At 43.8% G+C, this 24,762-nt stretch overlaps 2 protein-coding genes across 2 annotated transcripts in view; both read right to left on the bottom strand.

Annotated features, from left to right (window-relative positions):
• The window catches only part of LOC308576546 (atrial natriuretic peptide receptor 1-like), a gene marked incomplete at its 5' end in the record, with an annotated part of 28,949 nt that extends 17,688 nt beyond the window's left edge, over positions 1-11,261 (bottom strand). Inside the window, 5 exons of the mRNA XM_081175953.1 lie at positions 1,192-1,311; positions 4,062-4,166; positions 5,645-5,693; positions 8,708-8,849; positions 11,171-11,261. Of these exons, the coding sequence (XP_081032079.1) occupies positions 1,192-1,311; positions 4,062-4,166; positions 5,645-5,693; positions 8,708-8,849; positions 11,171-11,261 (507 nt within the window). The remainder of the gene's footprint in view (positions 1-1,191; positions 1,312-4,061; positions 4,167-5,644; positions 5,694-8,707; positions 8,850-11,170) is intronic.
• LOC308576545 (atrial natriuretic peptide receptor 2-like) lies at positions 1,295-23,974 on the bottom strand (the record flags this gene model as incomplete). Its single annotated transcript, XM_081175952.1, has 7 exons — positions 23,888-23,974; positions 22,423-22,495; positions 19,040-19,187; positions 18,193-18,279; positions 15,676-15,819; positions 11,171-11,292; positions 1,295-1,311 (listed from the first exon to the last, which is right to left on the bottom strand). The coding sequence occupies exons 2-7, from the start codon at positions 22,469-22,471 to the stop codon at positions 1,295-1,297; spliced, it is 567 nt and encodes a 188-aa protein (XP_081032078.1). The 5' UTR covers positions 22,472-22,495; positions 23,888-23,974.
• Positions 23,975-24,762: the final 788 nt, after the last annotated feature.

Here is a 24,762-nt window from a genome sequence, read left to right as displayed (position 1 = left end):
ACAGAAGTCTTCCGTGGAGTATACAGTAAACTCGATCTATCCAGGATCTACCCCATAGGAAATGTCTTTAAATTCCTTTACTATTTCTAATAAATGTTATCTACGATTGAGTGGTAGACAATAGCATTTATGATAAAATTACTGTTTCTTGTGGCAGAATTAACTTATTTTACAAAGGAACCGTTTTGGATCTCAGACATTTACATATGTAAATCTGTTTTACATGTCTGTGCATGTGTGTATAATTCCATGGGCTTTTTCTGTATTAAAACTAATAATAAGAAAACACCATTGTTGTAGTATTATCATATCATGACTGATCACCAGATTTTCACCAGACAATTACTGGTAATTCCCTTAAATCAGAAAACCACAGTTATCCAGAAACCTCCGAAACTGAGCCTACAGGACTGATGAAAAATAGGAAATTTTAAGATAAAGAGGTATAATCCTCCTTTGCTTATCAGATTCCCCTTCCCCCATGTATCTGTAACCAATGGTTGGTAACCAATGCTCACTCTTTCTTTGAGAAATGCATGCCCCTAAGCATGTTTGCTGAATGTAGGTCCATTTCCTGAAGAGGACCAGTGAACAGGAGAGAGGAATGCTAAACCTCTCCCATGCTTAGCAGTTATCTCCCATCAATGCAACCTCCACCAGTCTGCCAGAGGTAGACTTACTTTCAGTTTACAGGCAAGCTGGGATGGAGTGGGGAACTATTAAAATAGCCTGGAATTAATAATAATAACAATAATTTATTATTTGTACCCCGCCCATCTGGCTGGGTTTCCCCAGCAACTCTGGGTGGCTCACAACAGAATGATTTAAAACATGACAAGACATCAAACATTAAAAACTCCCCTAAACATATATAGAGGAGTATCAGTGTTAAGCAACCTCTTTCCTGTCCATTGGATCCCCCTTGCAAGAAGTAGCCGCCCTTCACATCCTCATTAGTTTTATGAGCATAATGCTTCTGCACAATGTCTGTTGTACAGAGATAACGATGAGGAACTATGCCTTGGTATTGGCAGGTGTGAATCTTTGCTAATTCATAAAACCATATGCCCTCTTTCCTTACTGCCGCCTTACTGTCTTCAAACAAGTGACACAGAATATGCATTCCTAAAGAATGTGCTTCAAGCACATCCACGAGTTGTCATCTCCGGTCCAACTAATTACGATTCTTACCAAAGTCATCATCATGTCAACTGGGCTAACTTTGTTTGGGTTCATCTTCTGCAGCAACTTCCTGACTTGCTCAAAGGTAAGCCTTTGTGCTGGATTGCTTTTCCTACACCTCCTGATCAGCTGCAAGAAGGAAAGAAGATTTAGGACATAACATAGAAGTGGATGCATGGGAAAAGCTGACAGGGAAAACTGATATGAAAGCTACTGCTTGCTATATTTTGAAAGAAAATTATATGGAAATGATGTATAGATGGTATCTAACACCTAACAAATTGCCTAACATGTATAAGAAAGTTTCTGATGATTTCTGGAAGTGTATACAGGTAGCTGAATCTTTTTTCATATGTGGTGGACTTATAAGAAAGCAAGGGTATTTTGGGAAATGATATATGATGAGATAAAAAAGATGTTCAAAGTGATTATAATAAAAAATAAAAACAACCCTGAAGTTTTTCTCTTAGGGATTATGGGGACAGAAGTTCCAAAAAAGATGTTTAAGCTGTTTATGTATGCAGTGCTTTTTTCTTAAAAAATGTTTAGGGGTACTCTCATTTTCCTACTTATATTGAAATACTTTCCCTCAGTGAGGCCAAACTTAGATTCACAAAATGTTTAGGGGTATGCGTACCCCTGCGTATCCCCAGAAAAAACCACTGTGTGTATGTAACAGCAGCAGCTAGGATTTTTTATGCACAAAAAATGGAAGGAAGAAGTTCCCACCAAACATGAATAGATAAGTAAGAAAATGGACAATGCAGAACCGGCAAAGTTAACAGCTAAAATAAGAGAACCTAATGATGATTGCTTTATGGAAGAATGGAAGCCTTTTTCGGACTATTTAAAGAACTATTATAGTATGACGAACTCGCAAGCAGGGTTTACACTATGAGCAACAGACGGAATTAGAGATTATAGTATTGTTGTTATGGTATAAGAGATAGAAAGTAGGGTTCAGGAGAGGGGAAGAAATAAAAGGGGGTGGGAAGTAACAAAAGAAAAGAGAAACACTACCTATTGAAGTTTGTATGTGAAACTTTGGAAATTTGCTAAAATATAATTTAGAAAAAGAAAAAGATACAGGATAGTATGTCACTCCTTCCGGTTCAAATGAGGTTCTGGCCTCCGACAGTCAGCAACTCTTAACCATCACCAGTTGCCAGAATAGGCTCAACACTTTATCAAAATGTATTATTACTGTTTATTAATTTATATACCACTTGTATACCCAAGTGGCTCCCAAGTGGTCTTGCAGCTATAAAATCAATACATAATTAAAATGCACAGCAACAGGTCCATGGGGACATTAAAGGTAAAGGCAAAGGGACCCCTGACCATTAGGTCCAGTCGTGACCGACTCTGGGGTTGCGGTGCTCATCTCGCTTTATTGGCTGAGGGAGCCAGCTTACAGTTTCCGGGTCATGTGGGCAGCATGACTAAGCCGCTTCTGGCGAACCAGAGCAGCACACGGAAACGCCATTTACCTTCCCGCCAGAATGGTACCTACTTATCTACTTGCACTTTGACGTGCTGTCAAACTGCTAGGTTGGCAGGAGCAGGGACCAAGCAATGGGCGCTCACCCTGTCATGGGGATTCGAACCACCGACCTTCTGATCAGGAAGTCCTAGGCTCTGTGGTTTAACCCACAGCGCCACCCAACAGCCTTAATTGAAATATACAGTAAAACAAACCAGTTTTACTGGTCAAAAGTGCAACAATGAAAACAACAGAATCAGAAGTTAAGTTCAGGGGAATGCTTGTCTTCAGATTGCCAACACTGATGGTGTCGCTCTTATTTTAGCAGGGAGGGCATCCCACAACCTTGACATCACGAGAGAAAAAGTCCACCTCTGTGTTGCTGCAAGCCAATAATCATCAAACTTTGGAAAAATGTGAGTTCAATTAGCTAGTTGTTGTACCCTCTATAGGAGAAAATATACAGATACAATGTAGCTAGATCTTTCAAAGTCGTTACTCTAGAGCAGGATTCCCCAAACTTGGGTCTCCAGCTGTTTTTGGACTGCAACTCTCAGCATTCCTAGCTAGCAGGACCAGTGGCCAGGGATGATGGGAATTGTAGTCTTAAACAGCTAAAAAAAGTCTTAAAAAGTTGGAGACCCTGCTCTAGAGTAATCTGAAAGAAACAAGGAAGAGGGGGGAGTGGTCTTGGCTTCTCCAAATCTATTTTGTCCCAGGCAGACAAACTAAAATGACAAGGTGACGCTTGAATTCTTTTAAACTAGACAGACTTTCCCCCCTGCAGACACATATTTTGGCTCATTGACAGCCACCTTTCAAATGCAGAAGCTAGAGCATAACGACTATTAAATATGATCATGGATCTGACAGTTTATAACCACAGGAAGTCATAAAACTCCAGTAGCTGCATATTAAAGGCATCATTTACTGCATTCTGTTTTTGTGAGACAAGCTGACATTTCAGTTTGTCAGAATAATACTATTTTTTAAGGAATATTAAAGCCACACATTGTTCTGCAGAGTCTTGGAGGAGGAATTGGAAACTTCCCACTTCTTCTGCTTCTTCTTGCATCTGTGTGTTTTGTTTTTAAGCGAAAAAGAAACCTTCCCTTTCTTTCAAGGGCAACATGGATCGTGGACTGTGTCTGCTACAATTGCCAAACATTTCACAGACCCCTTGTACTTTCCCCAGCATCCTGATCCACTGATAGTAGCAGATGATAGTGCTCATCTCATCATCACAGAACACTTCACCTGCTGGTTTCTGCAGATCAAGCTGCTATTAAATGGATAAGCAGCAGGCCAAGGCAGTTCCCAGCTGGCAATTTCAGTCCACTTCTGCAACAATAATTCCACCATAAAGAAGATAGGAGTATATTAGCATTCGGTTTACCTCCACATATTCTGTAGGGCAGGGACAGGCATGCTCAGATTTTTCTGATATTAATTCTGTCAAAGCGGGGCACAAAGAATATTCCTCTGACTGTGTGTCATCTTTCTGGAAAGCACAAATGGTGCCTTTATTTATTTATTTTCTAAGGAGATTGTAATCATAGAACAGAAATCAGCAAGAGTCATGTGCTCTACAGACATCGGCTTTCAAATCACATGCTTTGGGGCAAGCCAGTCTGATGGGTGTCACAATCAATTATTATTATTATTATTATTATTATTATTATTATTATTATTATTATTATTATTATTATTTAATAATACATTTTATGCTGTGAAGAGCCCTGAGATCTACAGATGAAGTGCAGTCTACAAATTAAACAAATAAAAGGATAACAGTAATAATATTTTAGAATCGCCAGTTTTGTCATTGGTGCCATTCATTCACAGCAAAATTCCACATATTGCCCCTTTTTGTTCAAGAAAGTGTGTGTGTTGCTTTAAGGCAGGCACATCCAACAGGTAGATCACTCGAACTCTGTGGTAGATCACCCGTAGATCACTGGCTCACCCCAAAGAAGCTCAACAACTTTGACCTGAACCCCCCAAAAGGGGGTTAGATGACTGTCAGTTTTTAACTCTGAGGAGATCGCAGTCTCTTGGGAGCAGGCCATCTTAAGACATCTATACTTCTCAGGACCTTGCAAAAACCCTCACCTCAAATTCAACACAGTTTGAGGTTCTGTTATAGGATCCAGGAGGGCATCCCAAATTCAGACAAAAGAAGATTTGTTCAACTCTGCTCTTGACTTGAATGCTGTTCGTTTCAAGGTAAGTGAGCATGTAAACGATTAACATGATCGCCTTACCTCGCTGGTAAGGTTCACAGGTCAATAGAGAAGCACTGATCTGTGAATACAGTGGTACCTTGGTTTAAGAACAGCTTAGTTTATGAACAATTTAAGAATGCTGCAAACCCGGAAGAAGGTGTTTTGATTTGTGAACTTTGCCTTGGAAGCAGAACATGTTCCGCTTCCTGTTGAGTGTAAATTGAGTCCTCCACTGCTATGGGAAAGCATGCTTTGGTTTAAGAACGCTTTGGTTTAAGAACGGACTTCCGGAATGGATTACGTTCATAAACCAAGGTACCACTGTATTCTAAAATGACCCAAGCAAGGGTGTATGACTCAAACATTCTGGCCTTCTCAGCATAACAAAACCAAGATAACACTCTAATTCTCAAGTATTTAAAAGCAGATATTTAATTACCTGAAGAACCAGTCAAGTTAATTTGGAAATTATCCAAGATTTTGCACAAAATATATGAAAATCTAACATTTTTGGTGGGGACCTGAGGGCTCAGTAATAATTAACTGCTTATCTCTGCCCGTTTTCCCCAAAAGCAGTCTCCCACAATCCCAACAGCCCCCAAACACCATGGAATTTTTGATTTCTAAGATTTATAAGGTTACAACAATAAAGTATACAATTATAAAAACAAACAAAACCACTACAATTTCAAAACACACAAAATCATTCCCAAATGGAGCAGAACAGTCAAGTACCAGTCATCATAGATCTTACCAGGGTGGGGTCACTTCTTGTTGCTATTTCGATTAAAATGATGGCATAGCTGCAAAATTGGAGATAAGTCATTGCCAGTGGCAGAACATTGGAAACAGAATGATTAGTTTAGTTTGTAAATGCAGGAGCCAATTTTCAAGAGGAGACACTCAACAAAGCAGCATGCGAAGATGAAATTAAGCAACCGTCACACAATGCAAAACTTATCTAAAAATTTCTAAAACACCCGGAATTCGTAATAATCTTAAAAGCCAGCACAAATCCTCCAGCATAAACCTGAAGACACAGTAAACTAAGAATAAAATGTTTTGCAGCTCAGTTTAGATCAGTCTTGAAAAGTGGAAGCAGTTGACTTTCAGAGCCCATTCAAACAATTGATGGATGGAGCTTGCCTAATCTCAAGCAAAATTTAATTCCACAGATGTGGGGCCACTACCAAGAAGAGGCGACAACTTTGAAAAAGTTCTCATCTGGCTAAACTTAACCATGATGATTAAGCCCCATTAAAAGCAACAATAGTTTGGTTTACGATTGCTTAATTTCAACGGACTTAAGGCACAACTATATGTATACCTACCTAGAAATAAGTCCCACTCTGTTCAGTAGGGCTTACTCTCATGAAAGTATGCACAGGGTTGTAGCTTTAGTAACAGCCAACTTTCAGGTGGATTGGGGCTAGTATCTTTAAATAAATCACGAAGGAACGGATTAATGAAAGCCAGTTATTTGGCATAGTAAGGTGATTCTGTCTACTTCAGATGGTGTGCCATTTTCCCGCTCAATGAACTCAACCAAGTACAGGTCCCATTCCTTATAAATAACATTGTTATGCCCTCTGGCTAATGAAATAAAGTTCCCTTTAACCCCAGTACATTGGTACCTTGGTTCTCAAACTTAATCAGTTCTGGAAGTCCGTTCCAAAACCAAAGCGTTCCAAAACCAAGGCGTGTTTTCCCATTAAAAGTAATGCATAATGGATTAATCCGTTCCAGACTTTTTAAAACAACCCCTAAAACAGCCATTTAACATGCTTTTTACTATCTAACCAGACCATTGATCCATAAAATGAAAGCGTTAAACAATGTACTACAGTCACACAATCAATCAATCAATCCTTCAGTAGCTGAACTGGTTTTCACACAGTCACAAAAACAAACAAAAAAGAGCCGCAAAAACAAAAATGCAAAATAAATAGCAAAAACAGACAGAGCTCAGTGTAACCCTCAAAACAGAAGTGTGGCACTCAAATCGGAAGCGTAACACTCAAAACAGAAGTGTGGCACTCAAAATGGAGCATGTTCAGCTTCTGAAAAAAGGTCGCAAACCGGAACACTTTCTTCCAGGTTTGCACTGTTTGGGTTCCAAGTTGTTTGAGTACCAAGGCATTTGAGAACCAAGGTACCACTATACAGTGGTACCTCGGGTTAAGTACTTAATTCGTTCCGGAGGTCTGTACTTAACCTGAAACTGTTCTTAACCTGAAGCACCACTTTAGCTAATGGGGCCTCCTACTGATGCCATGCCGCCGGAGCACGATTTCTGTTCTCATCCTGAAGCAAAGTTCTTAACCTGAAGCACTATTTCTGGGTTAGCGGAGTCTGTAACCTGAAGCATATGTAACCCGAGGTACCACTGTATAAATGTAAAACAAAGCTAGAACTTGCTAAAAGTGCCTCCAGGAACCTTCAGAAATTGCCCAGTACAAATGTGGATGTACTCTCCAGCTGACAATCAGAAGACTGATGATTGTCATCACCATACAGGAGAACAGAGCTCCTGCAGTTTTAACAGTCATGCATAAGAGGGGTTTTTAGTTTGTCATGCAATTTAAAGGCGCAGGAGCTCATGTCCTCTTTTGTATCTGGCGACATTATATCTAAGAAGATGAAACATCTGCGAAACCCCTTTGAAACTTGCTAAATGGAAATTAACCTTGATGCATTGCTAAAAGAGGATCAAACATTAGAGGACTTGATCCATTACACTCATTTTCACACCTCCAAAGAGGCCAGTCTGGTGATATGCTGAAGAAGCATATATTAGGCTGTGGGTGCAGAACGTGCAACAGATGACACCGAGCGCAGGTGTTTTTGTTAAGTTTAAGCTCTTCCTCCCCAAAATGGCCTCAGAGGGTTGAAGAACTGCCTGCCATAATGGGGACAAATTATTCATGCTGCCAAGTGATCCCAGATTGTGCCACTTCAGTCTACGCCGTTCAGTTCTTTGAAAAACGAGTATGCTGCTCCTGGGACGATGAATAGCTATTTATAATATTATCAATAAATAAAACAGAACAATAAAAAACACAGAAGGAGACTCAATGGAATAATAAAAGCAGGCCAAACAGAGAACCCATAAGACTGCTAGTTAAAAACAGCTTGGATACCATGCTTGAAGCCTTAGATGTAAGCTCTTATCTTAAAACTTCTAACCCCCTCAACTACAGTCGAATCCTAGCATCTCAAACACCTTGGCTCCTGAAGAAATCGGCTCCCCAAAGATCAAACCCGGAAGTGAGTATTCCGGTTTTTGAACGATTTTCAGAGTCTGAACGTCCGGCATGGCTTCAGATTGGTTGCAGAAGCTTCCTGCAATCAGGAATTGGCTTCCTTCAGCCAATCAGAAGCCGCACATTGGTTTCTGAATGTTCTGGAAGCCGAACAGACTTCCAGAACAGATTCCGTTCGACTTCCCAGGTATGGCTGTATTGGTCATACTGGCTAGGACTGAGGATACTTGATCAGTAACATCATCTGGGGGAAACAGAGTTAGAGAAGGCCTCAAAATCTTGGAAAAGCTCTGCTGGGTGGCCTCGTGAAGTTCTGATGGGGTCACAGAAGTAACGCTTCGAATGAGAGAAAGAGAATGGGACAGCGTGATTATGAAAGAATAATCTGTCATAGAGGAGTACAGTAGTCACAGCTTATTTGCAAATCAGCGAATAATTCCAGCAATGCAAAAAAAGCAACCCCCCCATGTTTGTTCCGTCATACAGTAACACAGTTTACTTCGATTATACACTAAAAAGGGGAGTAGGGGAGACCCATTTATGATCATCATCACCTGTACACATCTGCAACTGGAGTTGGTTCAAAGTTTGGTGTGGCGTGAGCCTCAGGTGCCAGATATATTTGTGTGAAGTGCTTATGAGGAACATTGGACTCCATTAAATAATCTTCTTTTCTATAGAACTGCAAGCCATAGTCTGACACAAGGAGAAGCAAAGGGGGGGGGGAGAGGAAAAAAAAAGGATCAGAAATTTCCCCTGGCTGTTTTGCATTATTTTGAACTGAGTGCCACAGGAGATGTTCATTTCAAAACTCTCAGTTGGGAAATGGGCTGATTCAGTTTAGAGCTGAAATGAATTCTCCTCAGCAAATTCCGGACATGAGGATGGGAGCAAATTCCCTGGATGTCAGAATATTAGTCACATTCAGCATCAGCATTTCACATTCAGAGTTTGTCAGTAGCAGCCAGCCCTTTCCCGTATCCGACAGCTGTCACTCAGTAAGGATGAACATCTGACTGTCTCGCTTCGCAATGAGCTGTACAGGACAGCTAACATGCTGTCATTCCGAACTAGCTTGGTCTGCCTTCCGGCCTGGTGTCACATAGTTAAATCTGATTGGCTGTCACCGTGACTAAGAGAAAGGAGGGCTATTCTCCAAACATAAGCAAGGGCCCAAATAGAATAAGCTGCAGGGAGATTCCCAAATGCTGCTATCTGAATTCCAGATATGGGGAGGCAGGGCGAGATTCATCTCCCTGCCTGAATCTCTCCGGGAATGGAGCCAGGGAAGTCTCCCTGGAAAAGCCCTAGCTCATTCCCTTGGAATGCATAACATATAAGGCTCTAATCTATGACAAGGTAAAAGGTAAAATGGGACGCGGGTGGCGCTGTGGGTTAAACCACAGAGCCTAGGACTTGCCGATCGGAAGGTCAGCGGTTCAAATCCCCGTGACGGGGTGAGCTCCCGTTGCTCGGTCCCTGCTCCTGCCAACCTAGCAGTTCAAAAGCACGTCAAAATGCAAGTAGATAAAATAGGTACCACTCCAGTGGGAAGGTAAACGGCGTTTCCGTGCGCTGCTCTGGTTCGCCAGAAGCGGCTTAAGTCATGCTTGCCACATGACCTGGAAGCTGTACGCCGGCTCCCTCGGCCAATAAAGCAAGATGAGCGCCACAACCCCAGAGTCGGTCACGACTGGACCTAATGGTCAGGGGTCCCTTTACCTTTAAAAGGTAAAGGATCCCTAGACGGTTATGAGTGACTATGGGGTTCTGGCACTCATCTCGCTTTCAGGCCAAGGGAGCCGGCATTTGTTCACAGACAGCTTTCTGGGTCATGTGACCAGAATGACTAAACCACTTCTGGTGCATGAAGCACCGTGACGAAAACCAAAGCACACGGAAACACCATTTACCATCCCACCGCAGCGGTACCTACTTATCTACTTGCACTGGCATGCTTTCGAACTGCTAGGTTGGCAGGAGCTGGGGCAGAGCAACGGGAGCTCACCCCATCGTGGGGATTTGAACCACCAACCTTCCTGGCAAGCCCAAAAAGAAAAAGCTCAGTGGTTTAGACCACAGTGCCACCAATGTCCCTACGAATGTATAATATCTAAGGGTCTAATCTATGACAGATCCTACTGAGCAGATCTTAACAGCTGGGGAGCATCACTCGGGGAGCAGAGCTAGTCCCGACGTGATATTTTAATTAATTAATTAGTTTCTTAAGTGCCACTCATTAATTACCCAAGGGTACATGTGACTAAAGGGGTTAATAAAATGATGTACATGACATGCTGCATACAGCCCAAGGGCTACTGTAATATAGTGGCTAAGCTACAATCCTAAACACACTCATTAGGGAGTAAGTAGATGTGTTTGGAATCTGTGCGTCAGGCTGAATGAGAAGGAGCAGCAAACCTGACAGTCCCTGGTTCCAAACCTGTCTGTATCACAAGCTCAGTAGGCAGACGTTGAAACAGGCTACTGTCTCCCTGCATCAGCCCCCCACATCTGCAATACACAGATAATAGTTCTGATCATCTACCCTATAGCAGTCTTGCAAGGATTATTCATATATGTGAAGCACTTTGAACGTTATTATCTATGCACAGAGTATCTGCCAGTCTGTTCCTTCAACTCCCTTTGAGTTTGATCTGCCAAACATTTGGGGTTTTGTTTTTTTTGTTTTTTTACCGTTATCCAGTGAGTGTTCACAATACAGCTGTGAGAAATAGCAAAGAGAACCTCCTAAATTACATGATAAACATTACGAGCGTTAGAAAACAACAACCCCTCTCTATAATCACCCTGAAGACACGTTGCTAATTGCTGTTTGTTGCTAATGGGTCTAAGTTGAGCCATTTGATATTTGCAAGGTAACGTCGCATAGATTCATTTTTTCAGGAGATGTGGGGATGGCGACCACGAGAACAACATCAGCACTATCCCATAATAAGGCAATATCCACTCGTACTTTTCCATAGCACAGAGAGAATAGCTCCTGTTCCACTTACCTGAAATCTTACAAACCCAGCGGTCATCAATGACGCAGTTGGTGGACTTTAATCGCCCATGATAGATCCTGTGCTGGTGAAGATACGCCATTCCCTGAGCAATGTCTGTGGCGAAAGAAAGCCTAAAGGTGGTGGGGATAATAATCGGTGTTAATATGGCCTACTAAACCACAGGGCTGGACCTAACACTTTAAGAGCTCTGTGGAACAAATGGGCAAAGATTGCAGTGATATTTTGACTTGCATCTGTTGTAAACAAAAATTGCCCTTTTCCCTTATGGGGTCTCCAAGAGCCCATATAGAGCCCTTACATAGGTTCCCTATTGGTAGGAGAGAATAACAGAGGCCAACCAGAGAATACTGAGAAACAAAGCACCTAGTAAACTTGATCTTTATTGATCTGTTGCAACAGGGTGCTCCCCTCACCCGCAGGAGAGAGGAGGGACCCAGAAAAATGGCATGCAAGGCCTTATAAAGACTTTTGAAATTCCCATCCTGTAGATCAAGACCACCCCCAGAAACATCATACATACATCACAGAAGAGGCAGTCTTAAAACAGAAATTTGAATGTTGTTTTTCTCCTGTCATTGTTTATCTCCTGTCTGGCAGGTTACTAGATTGGATTGCCTGGGTAGCCTGGCCATTTTTGTAGTGATAAATACTTAGTTCCTGGGCCAGGTCACAGGCTCACACCCTATTCAAACACAGACATACCCTTAAGACAGGATTTGTGAAGGAAAAGACAATGGGGAGGCTTTTCCATTTTCCTTTGACCTTGCAGAGAAAACATTTGGTCAATTTTGGACAGTTTGAGAATCAAAATGGTTCCAGGTTGGTCTTCCTGTGCTGATCTATGCATGTGCTTGGTTGGTACACTTATGAACATTTAACATATATCTAAGACCTCAAAATTCCTATCACACATCCAATAGGGCCTGCCAGTATGGCTTCCATGAAACGTCTCAATAATTATCCCCCCTCAAATCCACAGATGGTTTGCTCTTCTTGTTCACTTTCTGCTTGCACTAGGTCGGTCCCTTCTTACATTTCAGGGATCGTTTCTATGGTGTCAAACCAGAAAAGTGTACTTGAAAACGATCCCTTACACGTGCCTCCAGATAACTTAGGCTTGCATTGTTCCATGTGCAATGCTATCTGGAGGAGTAATCTAGAGTATTTGTGGGGGACCGATCTGTCAGGTCGGCCGGGGGCATGGATGACCCCCAGGCAAACGACAGGAACGTTTCCAGCCTGTCCCTCCCATCAGCGTGCAGCTCTAGGGAGTTCCGACAGCCTTCCCCAACAATTTATAGTGACTCATGCCTTGGACACACTGAGCACACATCCAGAGTCCAGCAGAGATGAAACGGAGTCAGAGCTAGGCTGGGGTTGTAAGCACTAAGCTACTTTATTAAGCATAATAAATGGTACCCATTTATCTACTTGCATTTTGAAGTGCTTTCAAACTGCTAGGTGGGCAGGAGCAGGGATCAAGCAACGGGAGCTCACCCTGTCGCGAGGATTTGTGGTTTAACCCACAGTGCCACCCACGTCCCTTTATTAAGCATAAGGCAGAGCAAAAGAAAACATGTCTCCTCTCTCTGGTCTGCTCGGAGAGAAGTCAGAAGTGAAAGCAAAAACAAACGGAAACAGACTGCAGTAAACATCCGCTCCCGTGATTCCAACAGTCGGTGCTGGAATCAGTGGCGTAGCGTGGGTTGTCAGCACCCGGGGCAAGGCAAGTAATTTGCACCCCCTAACCCGTGGATTTGCGCCCCCTAACCCGTGGATTTGCGCCCCCTAACCCTAACCCCCAGATGTTGCGCCCGGTGCGGCCGGCCCCCCTGCACCCCCCACGCTACGCCACTGGCTGGAATGCATAACACAGACATGACCCAATCCTGCACAATATCTGCACAGTGCGAGGAATAGAAACCCAACTCTCATCAGCCCCCACAAGATTTTCTTTGCAGTTCTTTGCCCCTCACAAGCCGTAGACAAAGAAGTAGTGAGAGAATACCAAGGGGGGTGGCACCATTGGCTTTTCTCAACCTGTGGGTCCCCAGATGTTGTTGAACTACAACTCCCATCACCCCTAGCTAGCAAGGCCAGAGCTCAGGGATGATGGGAGTTGTAGTCCAACAACATCTGGGGACCCACGGGTTGAGAACTGCTGGACTAGACGGTCCTCAGGGTCCCTTCCAACTCTACAATTCTATGATTTCTGTGATTCCTTATAAACATACCATGCATCTTCTTTCACTAGACACTATTGTTGAGATGCAGAGAAGAAAAGACATTGGCTGATGGCACCTCTTGGAACTTGTAGCTGGAGCCTTGAGTCCCTAAACCAGGGGTTGTCAACCTGGTCCCTACCACCCATTAGTGGGCATTTCAGGATTCTAGGCTGGGGGTTCTATGGCACAAGCTGAATCCTCCTTCCATCGAGCACTGGTGGGCAGTAAGGAAATTTTACCATGAAGAAAGATACATTAGTGGGCGGTAGGTATAAAAAGGTTGACTACCCCTGCCCTAAACAATGCACAGCAGTTGTTTTTTGAAAAAAAGTTGCACTATGGCCCTAAGGTAAAGGTAAAGGGACGCCTGACCATTAGGTCCAGTTGTGGCCGACTCTGGGGTTGCGGCGCTCATCTCGCTTTATTGGCTGAAGAAGCCGGCGTACAGCTTCCGGGTCATGTGGCCAGCATGACTAAGCCGCTTCTGGCGAACCAGAGCAGCTCACGGAAACGCCGTTTACCATCCTGCCAGAGCAGTACCTATTTATCTACTTGCACTGGTGTGCTTTCGAACTGCTAGGTTGGCAGGAGCTAGGACTGAGCAACGGGAGCTCACCCCATCACGGGGATTCGAATCGCTGACCTTCTGATTGGCAAGTCCTAGGCTCTGTGGTTTAACCCACAGTGCCACCCGCGTCCCTATGGCCCTACCCACACGCAAAAAATCTAATCAGCAATTTGATCCCAAAGTAAGGTTCTCTCTGTCAGTCACTCTTAAAAGATCACTTCAGGCTCAGCATCACACTGGCATCTTATCTACCTAATGATGCCTCGCTGTAATTAAAATCCCATAGTCTATCAAAAACACCATCTGGTGAAATGATTACACATACCTTCTTATCAGTCTGAAAGTCAGCGAGGGCTTTGTTGTTATTTCATCTATATATAATCTTATCTCATATCAATACAGCAGATACATTTTTTTTCCTCTTGAGAATTTGTCCATGAAGGGGATGATGCAAATCACACCAGCAAGACAACCTCTGCCCCGCCAAATACTGGCTTCTGTTATTAACACTTTAATATAATGGATTCTAAAAATATAAAAAAAACTCTCATTCTATAAATGCTGTTGTAATACATAATAGCTTTTCTTTTTCATCAGAACTGATTTGAATTGGAGAGAGAGAGAGAGAGGAAGGAAGGAAGGAAGGAAGGAAGGAAGGAAGGAAGGAAGGAAGGAAGGAAGGAAGGAAGGAAAGAAAGAAAGAAAGAAAGAAAGAAAGAAAGAAAGAAAGAAAGAAAGAAAGATTTTGCTGTGAGTGCTGCAAAGCCTGCTCCCTCTTTTGCTCACCTATTTCTACCTGCCTTGGGAGGCAGGGACTCCGATGGATTCTTTTCTTCTTCTTTTTTAATCTACAAAACTGATGCTACTTCTGTTGGGAACAGAAACCATCTTACTGTTAGCCTATAAAGACCAGCCACTCAGGATCCTGAGAGAATATTGGGGTGAGGTATGACATGGTTTGCATTTTTTGGTACCAACTCTCTTCCGCGGCTCCGTAAATCGCTTCTGCACATACCCAGATGCTGAAAATTGCTTCTGCACAGGTGTGATTTTGGGCATCTGGGCATGTGCAGAAGCAATTTCCGGTGCCACAGACATGCACATATGTGATTGCTGCTGTCACGCTGCGCTGGCCAGGCCCATGGAGGATCTCCATGGGAGTGATCCGGCCCATGCCCGGTAAGACTTGCCGACCCCTGATATATATCAACAGGATGGCGAGCAGGTCGTCAGGCAATTCTTCCTCAGTGCTGTTACCTTGTGCACACGCCCCTCTCCAGGTATTCTGAACATGCCGGCTTTGGCCCTTTCAGTGGGTGGGTGAGTTGTGCCCAGTTCTCCTTCCTACAACACGTTGGCTCAACAACCTTGGTTAGAAAAAGCTCCACAATTTAGGTGGCTATCTTAAAAAAGCTCACCAATTTTGGGGGTGTCAGGAACGCAAACCCTTACAAGGCAGCTTCCACAATAAACAATCACACATCAGAATAAATTTGGACTAAAATGTGGGTGAACTTCCATGAGAATTAAAACAAACAAATAAACAAACAGAGGTGCAGAACTAAATTTAAGACGGGGGGGGGGGGAGAGAGAGAGAGAGAGAGAACGAGAAAACGAAATTGACAGATTTCACTCATCGCAAGCAGTAACTGTGAGGAAAATGCCAGCATTGACTTCCACCTTTGTCACCTTTCTCTCACCTGAAGCCCCAGTTTAAAGGGATGTCTTCATTGAGCAGCACATCAGTCAAACTTCCTTTAGGGCAGTATTCCGTGATTATGGCAATATTTGGCGCTTCAATACAGCCTCCAATGAATTTGCAGAGGTTTGGGTGGTCCAGTTCTCTGTGACAAGCAGGCAGGAATTGGGTTGTGCCATATACTTTCTAAGAACACAACGTTGCATTTTGGACACTTTCCCTTGCAAGAGAAGCCTCTCCTTGAAAAGGGACTTCGGGCTTGAGCCCCAGAACAACTCCATAGCCACTGTGAAGTAGTTGCTCTTTGAGACGAAACCATATGTAAGCCTGTAACCCACTTACTGGGAGTAAGTTCCACTGGACTCAGCAGGACTTACTTTTGAGTAGATATGTATAGGATTGGTCTGTAAATTTGTGTGTGTATATGTGTGTGTGTGTCCTAGCTCCCAAAAGCTGCTATAGATGGACACAGTGCTTTTTTCTGGGGGGATGCAGGGGTGCGCATACCCCTAAACATTTTGTGAATCTACCATATTTTTCACTCCATAAGACACACCTGACCATAAAGGCAAAGGTAAAGGGACCCCTGACCATTAGGTCCAGTCGTGACCGACTCTGGGGTTGCGGTGCTCATCTCGCTCTATAGGCTGAGGGAGCTGGCATATAGCTTCCAGGTCATGTGGCCAGCATGACTAAGCTGCTTCTGGCGAATCAGAGCAGCGCACGGAAACGCCATTTACCTTCCCGCTGGAGCGGTACCTATTTATCTACTTGCACTTTGACATGCTTTCGAACTGCTAGTTTGGCAGGAGCAGAGACTGAGCAACAGGAGCTCACCCCGTCATGGGGATTCGAACCGCCAACCTTCTGATCGGCAAGTCCTAGCCTCTGTGGTTTAACCCACAGCGCCACCCGCATCCCTTGCACCTGACCATAAGACACACCTAGTTTTTAGAGGAGGAAAGCAAGAAAAAAGCTCCCGGGCTCAATTTGACAGAGTGTGCGAGGGAGAAAGAACCCCCTCTGAGCTGGCTCCTGGCTGCTCTCATGCAAGTCACAGAGCCCCTCAGATGGAGGGAACTCTAAAGAGTGTTCTAAAGCCCTCTTTCCCCGCCTCGCTTCTCCCCACACCTCGCGCGGGTGCCGCCATTAGGATGCTCTAACGGGCGATGTGCCACACCCCCGCCGCTCCGGTAACCAAAGTCCTCAGCTCCACCGCTGCCAGGGACCACACATTCACTCCATAAGATGCACAGACATTTCCCCTTACTTTTTAGGAGGAAAAAAGTGTGTCTTATGGAGCGAAAAATACGGTAAGTTTGGCCCCACTGAGGGGCAGTACTTCAATATGAGTAGGAAAATGAGAGTACCCTTAAACATATATATGTTTTTAAAAAAGCACAGTACACAGGTGCAGCCAACGTGAGGTTCCCAGAAGCTTCTGGACTGCAGCTTCCATCAACGCCAGCCAACGTAGCCAACAGTAATGGATGATAGGAGTTGTAGTCTAACACCATCAAGAGAGAACCATGTTGGCCACTCCTGGATCATTAGAGGGCCCACAGAACTTCTGATCAGTTGTGACTGAGCAGCAGAGAGAGGAATGGGATATGTAAGGAGTGAGGGAGATAGAGATGGAGACAAAAAGAGTTGAGCCAAAATGGGAAACCAATTGTGGGAGGTTCCACTGGTAGTGAAGTCTTTACTTTTTCTCATTTATTAGAAGGGACTCTTATTTGACCACGTGGCTCAAGATCACGCCATGGACTCTTGGCTTCTGTCACATGGGTTCATTTCCTGAGAATTAAAGTATTTATTTTTGTCTCTCCCCCACCCCCCACTCCATAAAAAAGGCCCACATTTCTATACCTGAAGGAGCGTCTCCACCCTCATCGTTCAGCCCGGTGAGGTCCAGTGCCGAGAGCCTTCTGGCAGTTCCCTCCCTGCGGAAAGTGAAGCTACTGGGAACCAGGCAGAGGGCCTTCTCGGTAATGGCACCCGCCCTGTGGAATGCCCTCCCATCAGATGCCAAGGAAATAAATCTGACTTTTAGAAAACATCTGAAGGCAGCCCTGTTTAGGGAAGTTTTTAAGGTTTGATGTTTTATCATGTTTTTAATATTCTGTTGGGAGGCACCCAGAGTGGCTGGGGAAATAAATTCCTCAAACCCAGATTAAGCTGGTGCTGTGAGGGCTGGGGGAAGGGCATCAAATGGCCTCAAGGGGGCAGCATATTACCAAGGTCCACCCCTGTTTCTCTCAGCCATTCAGAGACTGCTGCTGGCTTCGAAACAAGAAGGGATGTGGGAAGGACTTCTTAGCATGCCTTCAGCACATACAAGATATCATAGGACAGGTTGTCTAGTTGATCCTGAAACACACAGTTAAACATGCCAGAAAAGGCAATATAGGTCTCAGTTCACTTTTTGAAACAAGTGGATAGTGAATTCAAATTTAAGGAGCACACACTTGTGTTCATATCTATAAAGGCACCCATAACTCTTTTAAATGTAGCTTACCTTACTTGTTTGACTTCTTTACGGATGGTCCTAGTGAGCGTAAACGTCTTGTTCATTATTTTCTTGATGGCCACTGTTCTACCATCACTGGAAGAAGGCAAAGACAGTTGTTTAGCAACCAGAAGTAAATAAAAAACTCACAACCCCTCCGTATATTTATCTATTACAGTTATATTATCTGTGGTGCAAAAAAACCCACAATACATTGTTCTTCTTCTTTTCTCTTTAATCCTCACAAGAGCCCTGTGAGATAGGCTGAGAGGTGGCAACAAGCCATAGTTCACCTAGGGTGGATCGACACACAGGCGGGAAAAACCACTATAAGTAAGTTAGAAAAAAAAACACGCTATGGAAAATCGCATAGAATTTTTTTTTACTCTCCAGTGCCATCTGGTGTTGCATGTTTATAATGCATTCAAAACACTGTTTTTTGACTGATGTAGTTGAGTCACTAGTGAGCTTAACAGCGGCTGGCCAAACCATGTGGGACAACATGTGCCTTTGTATTTAATATGCAAATAGCAGCAGCTGTGGGGGAACAAAAATTATCAGGGTCACTGCAGCGGGGAGAATTTGATGCTTTCCTCCCCTGAGGAAAATCCCATCGCTGGAAGCATTATTTGCATTGGGAGGAGATCTCCCATTGGCACCAGGGAGAAATTATGAACTTTTCATGACAGCAATTGCTTGGCCACTGTGGGAGGCAGGAAGCTGAACTGGACAGGCCTTTGGTCTGATGCAGCAGCCTCATGATGGAGCTTGACGGAGCCTAGGCTTGACTCAGCATAAGACAGCTTCCCATGTTCCAGTAACAGAACAGAGTGAAAGGACTGCAAAATACACCTACTAGATCCCCGTCTGCGTAAAATAGTTCATCTTGGAAGCGTTGGCAGCTGCTGTACAGGAGCTCAGTGTCGTGAGGCAGCTGGTATTGGAGGCGCTGGGTCGAAGTGGCACACTCAGGGTGCTCCCCATCGCAGTCCTTGCCATGTATTCTGATGAAACAGGAAATTAGATGTAGGTTGGTGGAATGCACATTGGCGAGAATACTTGAACATTATTATGATTCCAGGATTAAATCTGGAAATTGTTTGCTGGCACCTTTCTTGTACCATTTGAGCAGAGGAGAGGTCAACAAAAGAGGTTCAAAGACTCTCAAGGCAAATCTAAAAAGATCACCAGTGTCAAAGCAATGATTCTTCAACATCAACTTTATTAAACTGGTCATGTTGTTCGGATGTCTGATTATCATCTTCCAAAGCAACTACTCTATCCCCAACTTAAGGATGGAAAGTGTAATGCCAGTGGACAACAAAAGAGGTCTAAAGATGCTCAAAAAGGCAAATCTTAAAAACTGTAGCATAAACACTGACAACTGGGAAATTCTGGCCTGCGAGTGCTCCAATTGGAGAACAGCCTTTACCAAAGGTGCCATGGGTTTTGAAGACACTCAAACTCAGGACGCAAGGGAGAAACGTGCCAAGAGGAAGGCATGCTTGGCAAACCCTCACCGTGATCAACTCCCATCTGGAAACCTATGTCCCCACTGTGGAAGGACGTGTGGATCCAGAATTGGTCTCCACAGTCACTTACAGACTCACTTTTGAGACCATGATTATGGAAGACAATCTTACTCGGCTACGAGTGATTGCCAAGGAAGAGTACCATTTGAGTGTTTGTTCTCTGCTAGCAGTGTGCCAAAGAGTGATGATGAACTGACCCATCGTATAGAAGGGTCTGCATAGCTTTCTGAATTTTTTAAAGGTTGGCTTACATACACGGTTAAAATTCTGAATCATTTGGTTGTCATGCTTTTAATACAGTGAAGATAAGGCATCAGAATTTATTGTATTGCAGCCATCTGGGTTATTCGACACACACACTTTTCAGACTCAACATAATGATGAAACACTTGGCTTTGCATAATTATTATTTTTTTATAAAAGCCAAGATTAGCTTCCTAATTTCTTTACTGTTTCATCTTTTCGTCTTTCTGCACATCTCTGTCCGTCGCTACTTCTTCCCTGTCAGATTTGCATATTTATGTCTACGTTTCCAGATATTTTAATTAACAGTGTTATCATCTCTTTTGCCTGCTTATCCTTTCTGAATGCTAAATTTATGCCTCCCAATTTGGGGTGTTTTCTTTTGCTAGATCCATGCTGACAGTAGCACTAATAGTTTTGTCTGGTCTTGTTAGCTTTCAGCAGAACAAGTTCGTTAGCTGGGTCTCTGATGTGTGGAGGGCAGCAAAGTCGCATCAAAACCAAAAAACAAATCCACAAATAATTGAAAAAAGAGGAATCAAATCATGAACGGAAAGTGCTGTTAATATATTACATTAAAACCATAAACTCTTGTATGAAGTACTCATACTCAAAATGATATATTATGTTTAAAGTTGACATTCCCCTCCATCCATCAGCTTAAGAAAGGCAGGCTACATAGTTGGTTTCAGAGGGCTTCCCAGATGGTATCAAATGCCACTTCTGGCTTAATAAACTAGCAGCTGCTGAAATTCCTTCTCCTGGAAAGGCTTAGGAGCAGGTGATAACTGAAAGCCATCCAAACAGGGGCAGACCTTGGTAATATTTGATGCTCCCCACAGCCCAAAGCTGTTAAGTATAGTAATTTAATTCACTGAAATTGTAAATGCTTGCATGCTTTACTATGTATTTAAATTTGATTTGGTTGGTAACTGAATTCTAGAGAGTTCTGAAGTAGTTCTCGTGTGATCGGCTAGTGTTGGTCACATGGGAGGTATCTGGTGAAAGAGAAACTCCATTTTATGGGAAGCAAGATGAATTTGTTATAGAATCCACTGTGAACACTGCTAAGTTGAATGGAGTGTTGGAGTACTTCTTCTCTGCTTGAAGGAAAGATAGCAGAGCTGCAGGAGAAGGTAAAAGTGGAAATCTCCCATAGGAGCTGCAAGGCATGGCCTAACTGAGATGAAGATGGCTGAGTGCTGAGCTCTGGAAAGGGAGGAAAATACAGTTGTTTGGAAGCTAAAAGAAGAGACTGTAAGCCCATGCTTGGAGAAGCATGTGGCTGTAAATATTATGTTTTAATTCGTCTATAAGTTACTACAAGTTGAAGTGTGGACATTGGTATAATTTCCAAAGAAGGGTGCCAGTCATATATATGATTTGAGCTCCTTAGCTGAGATTTCGCTACCCTCACTTCAATAAAAGCCACCTTCCCAAAACCAGGTAAGGGAGACACCAGGCTTTGGGAAAGAGGCCTTAGGCTCTGGAAGGTTCCTAGAGCCCACCTGCCTCCTTCCCAAAGCTGGGCAAGTGCTAACAAGGCTTTGGGAAGGAGGAAGGAGGAAGGAGGGCTCTAGGACCTGTCAGATTCCTCACACCTCCTTCCCAAAGCCCAGCGCTTACTAGGCTTGGGAAGGAGGCAGGGCCCTCTTGGCCCCTGTGCGAGGGAATGGGCCCTTTGTCTGATCTCATAGGGCTTTTCCTGATGTCATTTTCTTACAGTACAGTGGTACCTCGGGTTAAGAACTTAATTCGTTCTGGAGGTCCGTTCTTAACCTGAAACTATTCTTAACCTGAAGCACCACTTTAGCTAATGGGGCCTCCCGCTGCGAGATTTCTGTTCTCATCCTGAAGCAAAGTTCTTAACCTGAGGTACTATTTCTGGGTTAGCGGAGTCTGTAACCTGAAGCGTATGTAACCCAAGGTACCACTGTATATGGTTAAATTTTACACACTCCATTTCGGTTTGCATTTCTTAGTGCAGAAAGTATTGATCTCATGTGTAAAGATCTTTCCTATTCTTTCCTATTCTGATTAATACAAGAAACTATTAGGTTTTTATTCATAGTGCCATATTTTTCCATGTAAAAGATGCCTCCGTGTATAAGATGCCCCCTATTTTTTTTCGGGGGGGGGATAAATTTAAAGAAAATGAGGGGAGATGGTCCAAAGTTGTTGAGCTTCCTAGAGCACATGCCTTCCACAGCGGCATGTGGGGGAGTTGTGTGCTGGCCAACCAGATGGCTGGCGGCACGCCACTTTCCCCTCACCCACTATTCATGTATAGGACGACCCCAGTTTTTTGACATGATTTTTGAGTCAAAAAACCTCGTCTAATACACAGAAAAATATGGTACTTATTGTAATTGGCTTTAGTATTTCTGCTGTGTGTGTTTAAGTTGCTTTGAGTCATTTCCATGAGATGATAATGATGATGCTAATGATACTAATACTTACAGACCTTGTTTGATGCAGCTGAAGTCTATGATCCAGCTTTCATCCCAAAACATTTTTTGCTTTTGGTACTGGAACCACTAAAGAAAGCATGACAGGGCAAATTCATCCCTAGGCTCTTCATCATAAGATCTTAGGGCGGTTCACAGAATAAAATACAAGATAAAAGCATGAAAACAGCAAAACAATATCCCCCCCCCACCTTCCCACAGACACATTTAAAAGGCTGTACAATATTAATCAGCCCAAGACCTGGTTGAAGAGGAATGTTTTCACCTGGCAACTAAAGATGTGTAATGAAGGCGCAGGTGAATCTCCCTGGGGAGAGAATTCAGAAAAAGGGGGGCCACCACAGAAAAGGCCCATTCTCATGTTGACACCCTCTGGACCTCACATGAAGGAGGCACACAAATAAGGGCCTCAGATCATGAAGGCTGAGTCTGTGACAGTTTACATGGGGAGAGGCGGTCCTTAACGGCTTGAAGGATACCTGAAGGATACCTGAAGGAGCGTCTCCACCCATATCGTTCAGCCCAGACACTGAGTTCCAGCGCCGAGGGACTTCTGGTGGTTCCCTCCCTGCGGTAAGTGAAGCTACAGGGAACCAGGCAGTGGGCCTTCTCGGTAGTGGCACCCGCCCTGTGGAACACCCTCACATCAGATGTCAAGGAAATAAACAACTATCTGACATCTGAAGGCAGCCCTGTTTAGGGAAGTTTTTAATGCTTGGTGTTTTATCGTGTTTTTAATATTCTGTTGGGAGCTGCCCAGAGTGGCTGAGGAAACCCAGCCAGATGAGCAGGGTATAAATAAATATGTTGTTGTTGTTGTTGTTGTTGTTGTTGTACATACTACTTAATGTTTCAGAAATCTATAAGCAGAGATTTAGACTGGTTTCTCTTGAATTCCTGACACTGGTAAAATTCACATGACAGGTTATTGCACCATCGGTGCTTCACATAATCATCATCATCATCATCATCATCATTTTGAGTGGGGGGCAAAAGAAACATTTACTTTTTCTCCCCCCCCCCATAGTGTTTATCTGAAAGACTGAGAGTCAGATTTCTTCAGTTATCTCCTACCAGCTAGAAAAAAATGCCTACAGACAGAATCTGAGGCAAACATTATCCATTGCCGAGTCCCCTTCTGCAACTTCACAAAGCAGAGAGACAGTTTGCGTTGCAAACACAACAGAGAAGGAAGTGTCCTCAGCTGTCCAACAATCTCCTAGGAGGCACACTCAAGAGGTAACAACTGCCTATTTTGGAATGCGTCTCGCCCTGTGAGGCAGAGCCAGCGATGGCTGCTTCTCATCCAGGTACACCCAAGAGGGCAGGAAAGAAGTAGAACTTGTGTTTATGCTGCGTTGCATTATAAAATGAAGATTAAGTAAGAGGGACCAGATGAGGAAAGGGGGAAAGCATGGAGGAGAGCAGTTGAGCGACGGTGAAGTTCTACTTAACGCGTACCACGACTGTCAGAATAAAGCCGGTGCAGACCAGACATATTGGTAAGGCAATTGCGATCCTGATGTCTGTTGCCAGCGGACATTCACCACAGTCAGCCGGGCATGTGGAGCAGCCCTCGTCATCCTCACAGATGTCATCCCCACAGACTGAGTACAAAGAGAAAGAGATTTCGGAATTAATAATACATTAGCACGGCACCAGGATATTCCTTTGTGGCTGAGCCTGATCAAAGGGAAGAGGGTCCCTCCTCAGCCCAGTATACTTGAAGGAGCGTCTCCACCCCCATTGTTCAGCCTGGACACTGAGGTCCAGCTCCAAGGGCCTTCTGGGGGTTCCCTCACTGCGAGAAGTGAAGCTACAGGGAACTAGGCAGAGGGCCTTCTCTGTAGTGGCGCCTGCCTTGTGGAATGCTCTCCCATCAGATGTCAAGGAAATAAACAACTATCTGACTTTTAAAAGACATCTGAAGGCAGCCCTGTTTAGGGAAGTTTTTTTAATGTTTGATGTTTTATAGTGGTTTTAATATTCTGATGGGAGCTGCCTAGAGTGGCTGGGAAAACCCACCCAGATGGGCGGGGTATAAATAATAAATTATTATTATTACCCTCTTTAAAAACAGGACTTCAATCAAAATGTGTCTTTACTGACAGATGTCCGAGGCTCTTCAGTCAAGAGGGGAAGTTGACATCCCAACATCCAGCATGACTTGCGCTGCCTGAAACCAATGGTTCTGGCATTGGCAAGGACAAGGAAGATTCCCAGTGATGTGGAAAATGATACATTAAGTTCTAATGAATGTTCAGGTCCCTCTGGTCTTCCTAGCAGCAGAAGCGCAAGCATTCTCTGAATGCTTTCACTCACCACCTCCACTGTTT

The sequence above is a fragment of the Podarcis bocagei genome, assembly GCF_964188305.1.
Source record: "Podarcis bocagei genome assembly, chromosome: 17".
In the NCBI taxonomy this organism is placed as follows: Eukaryota; Metazoa; Chordata; class Lepidosauria; order Squamata; family Lacertidae; genus Podarcis; species Podarcis bocagei.
Note: the sequence above shows the minus strand (reverse complement) of the source record. Positions and strands in the feature narration are given on the sequence as shown.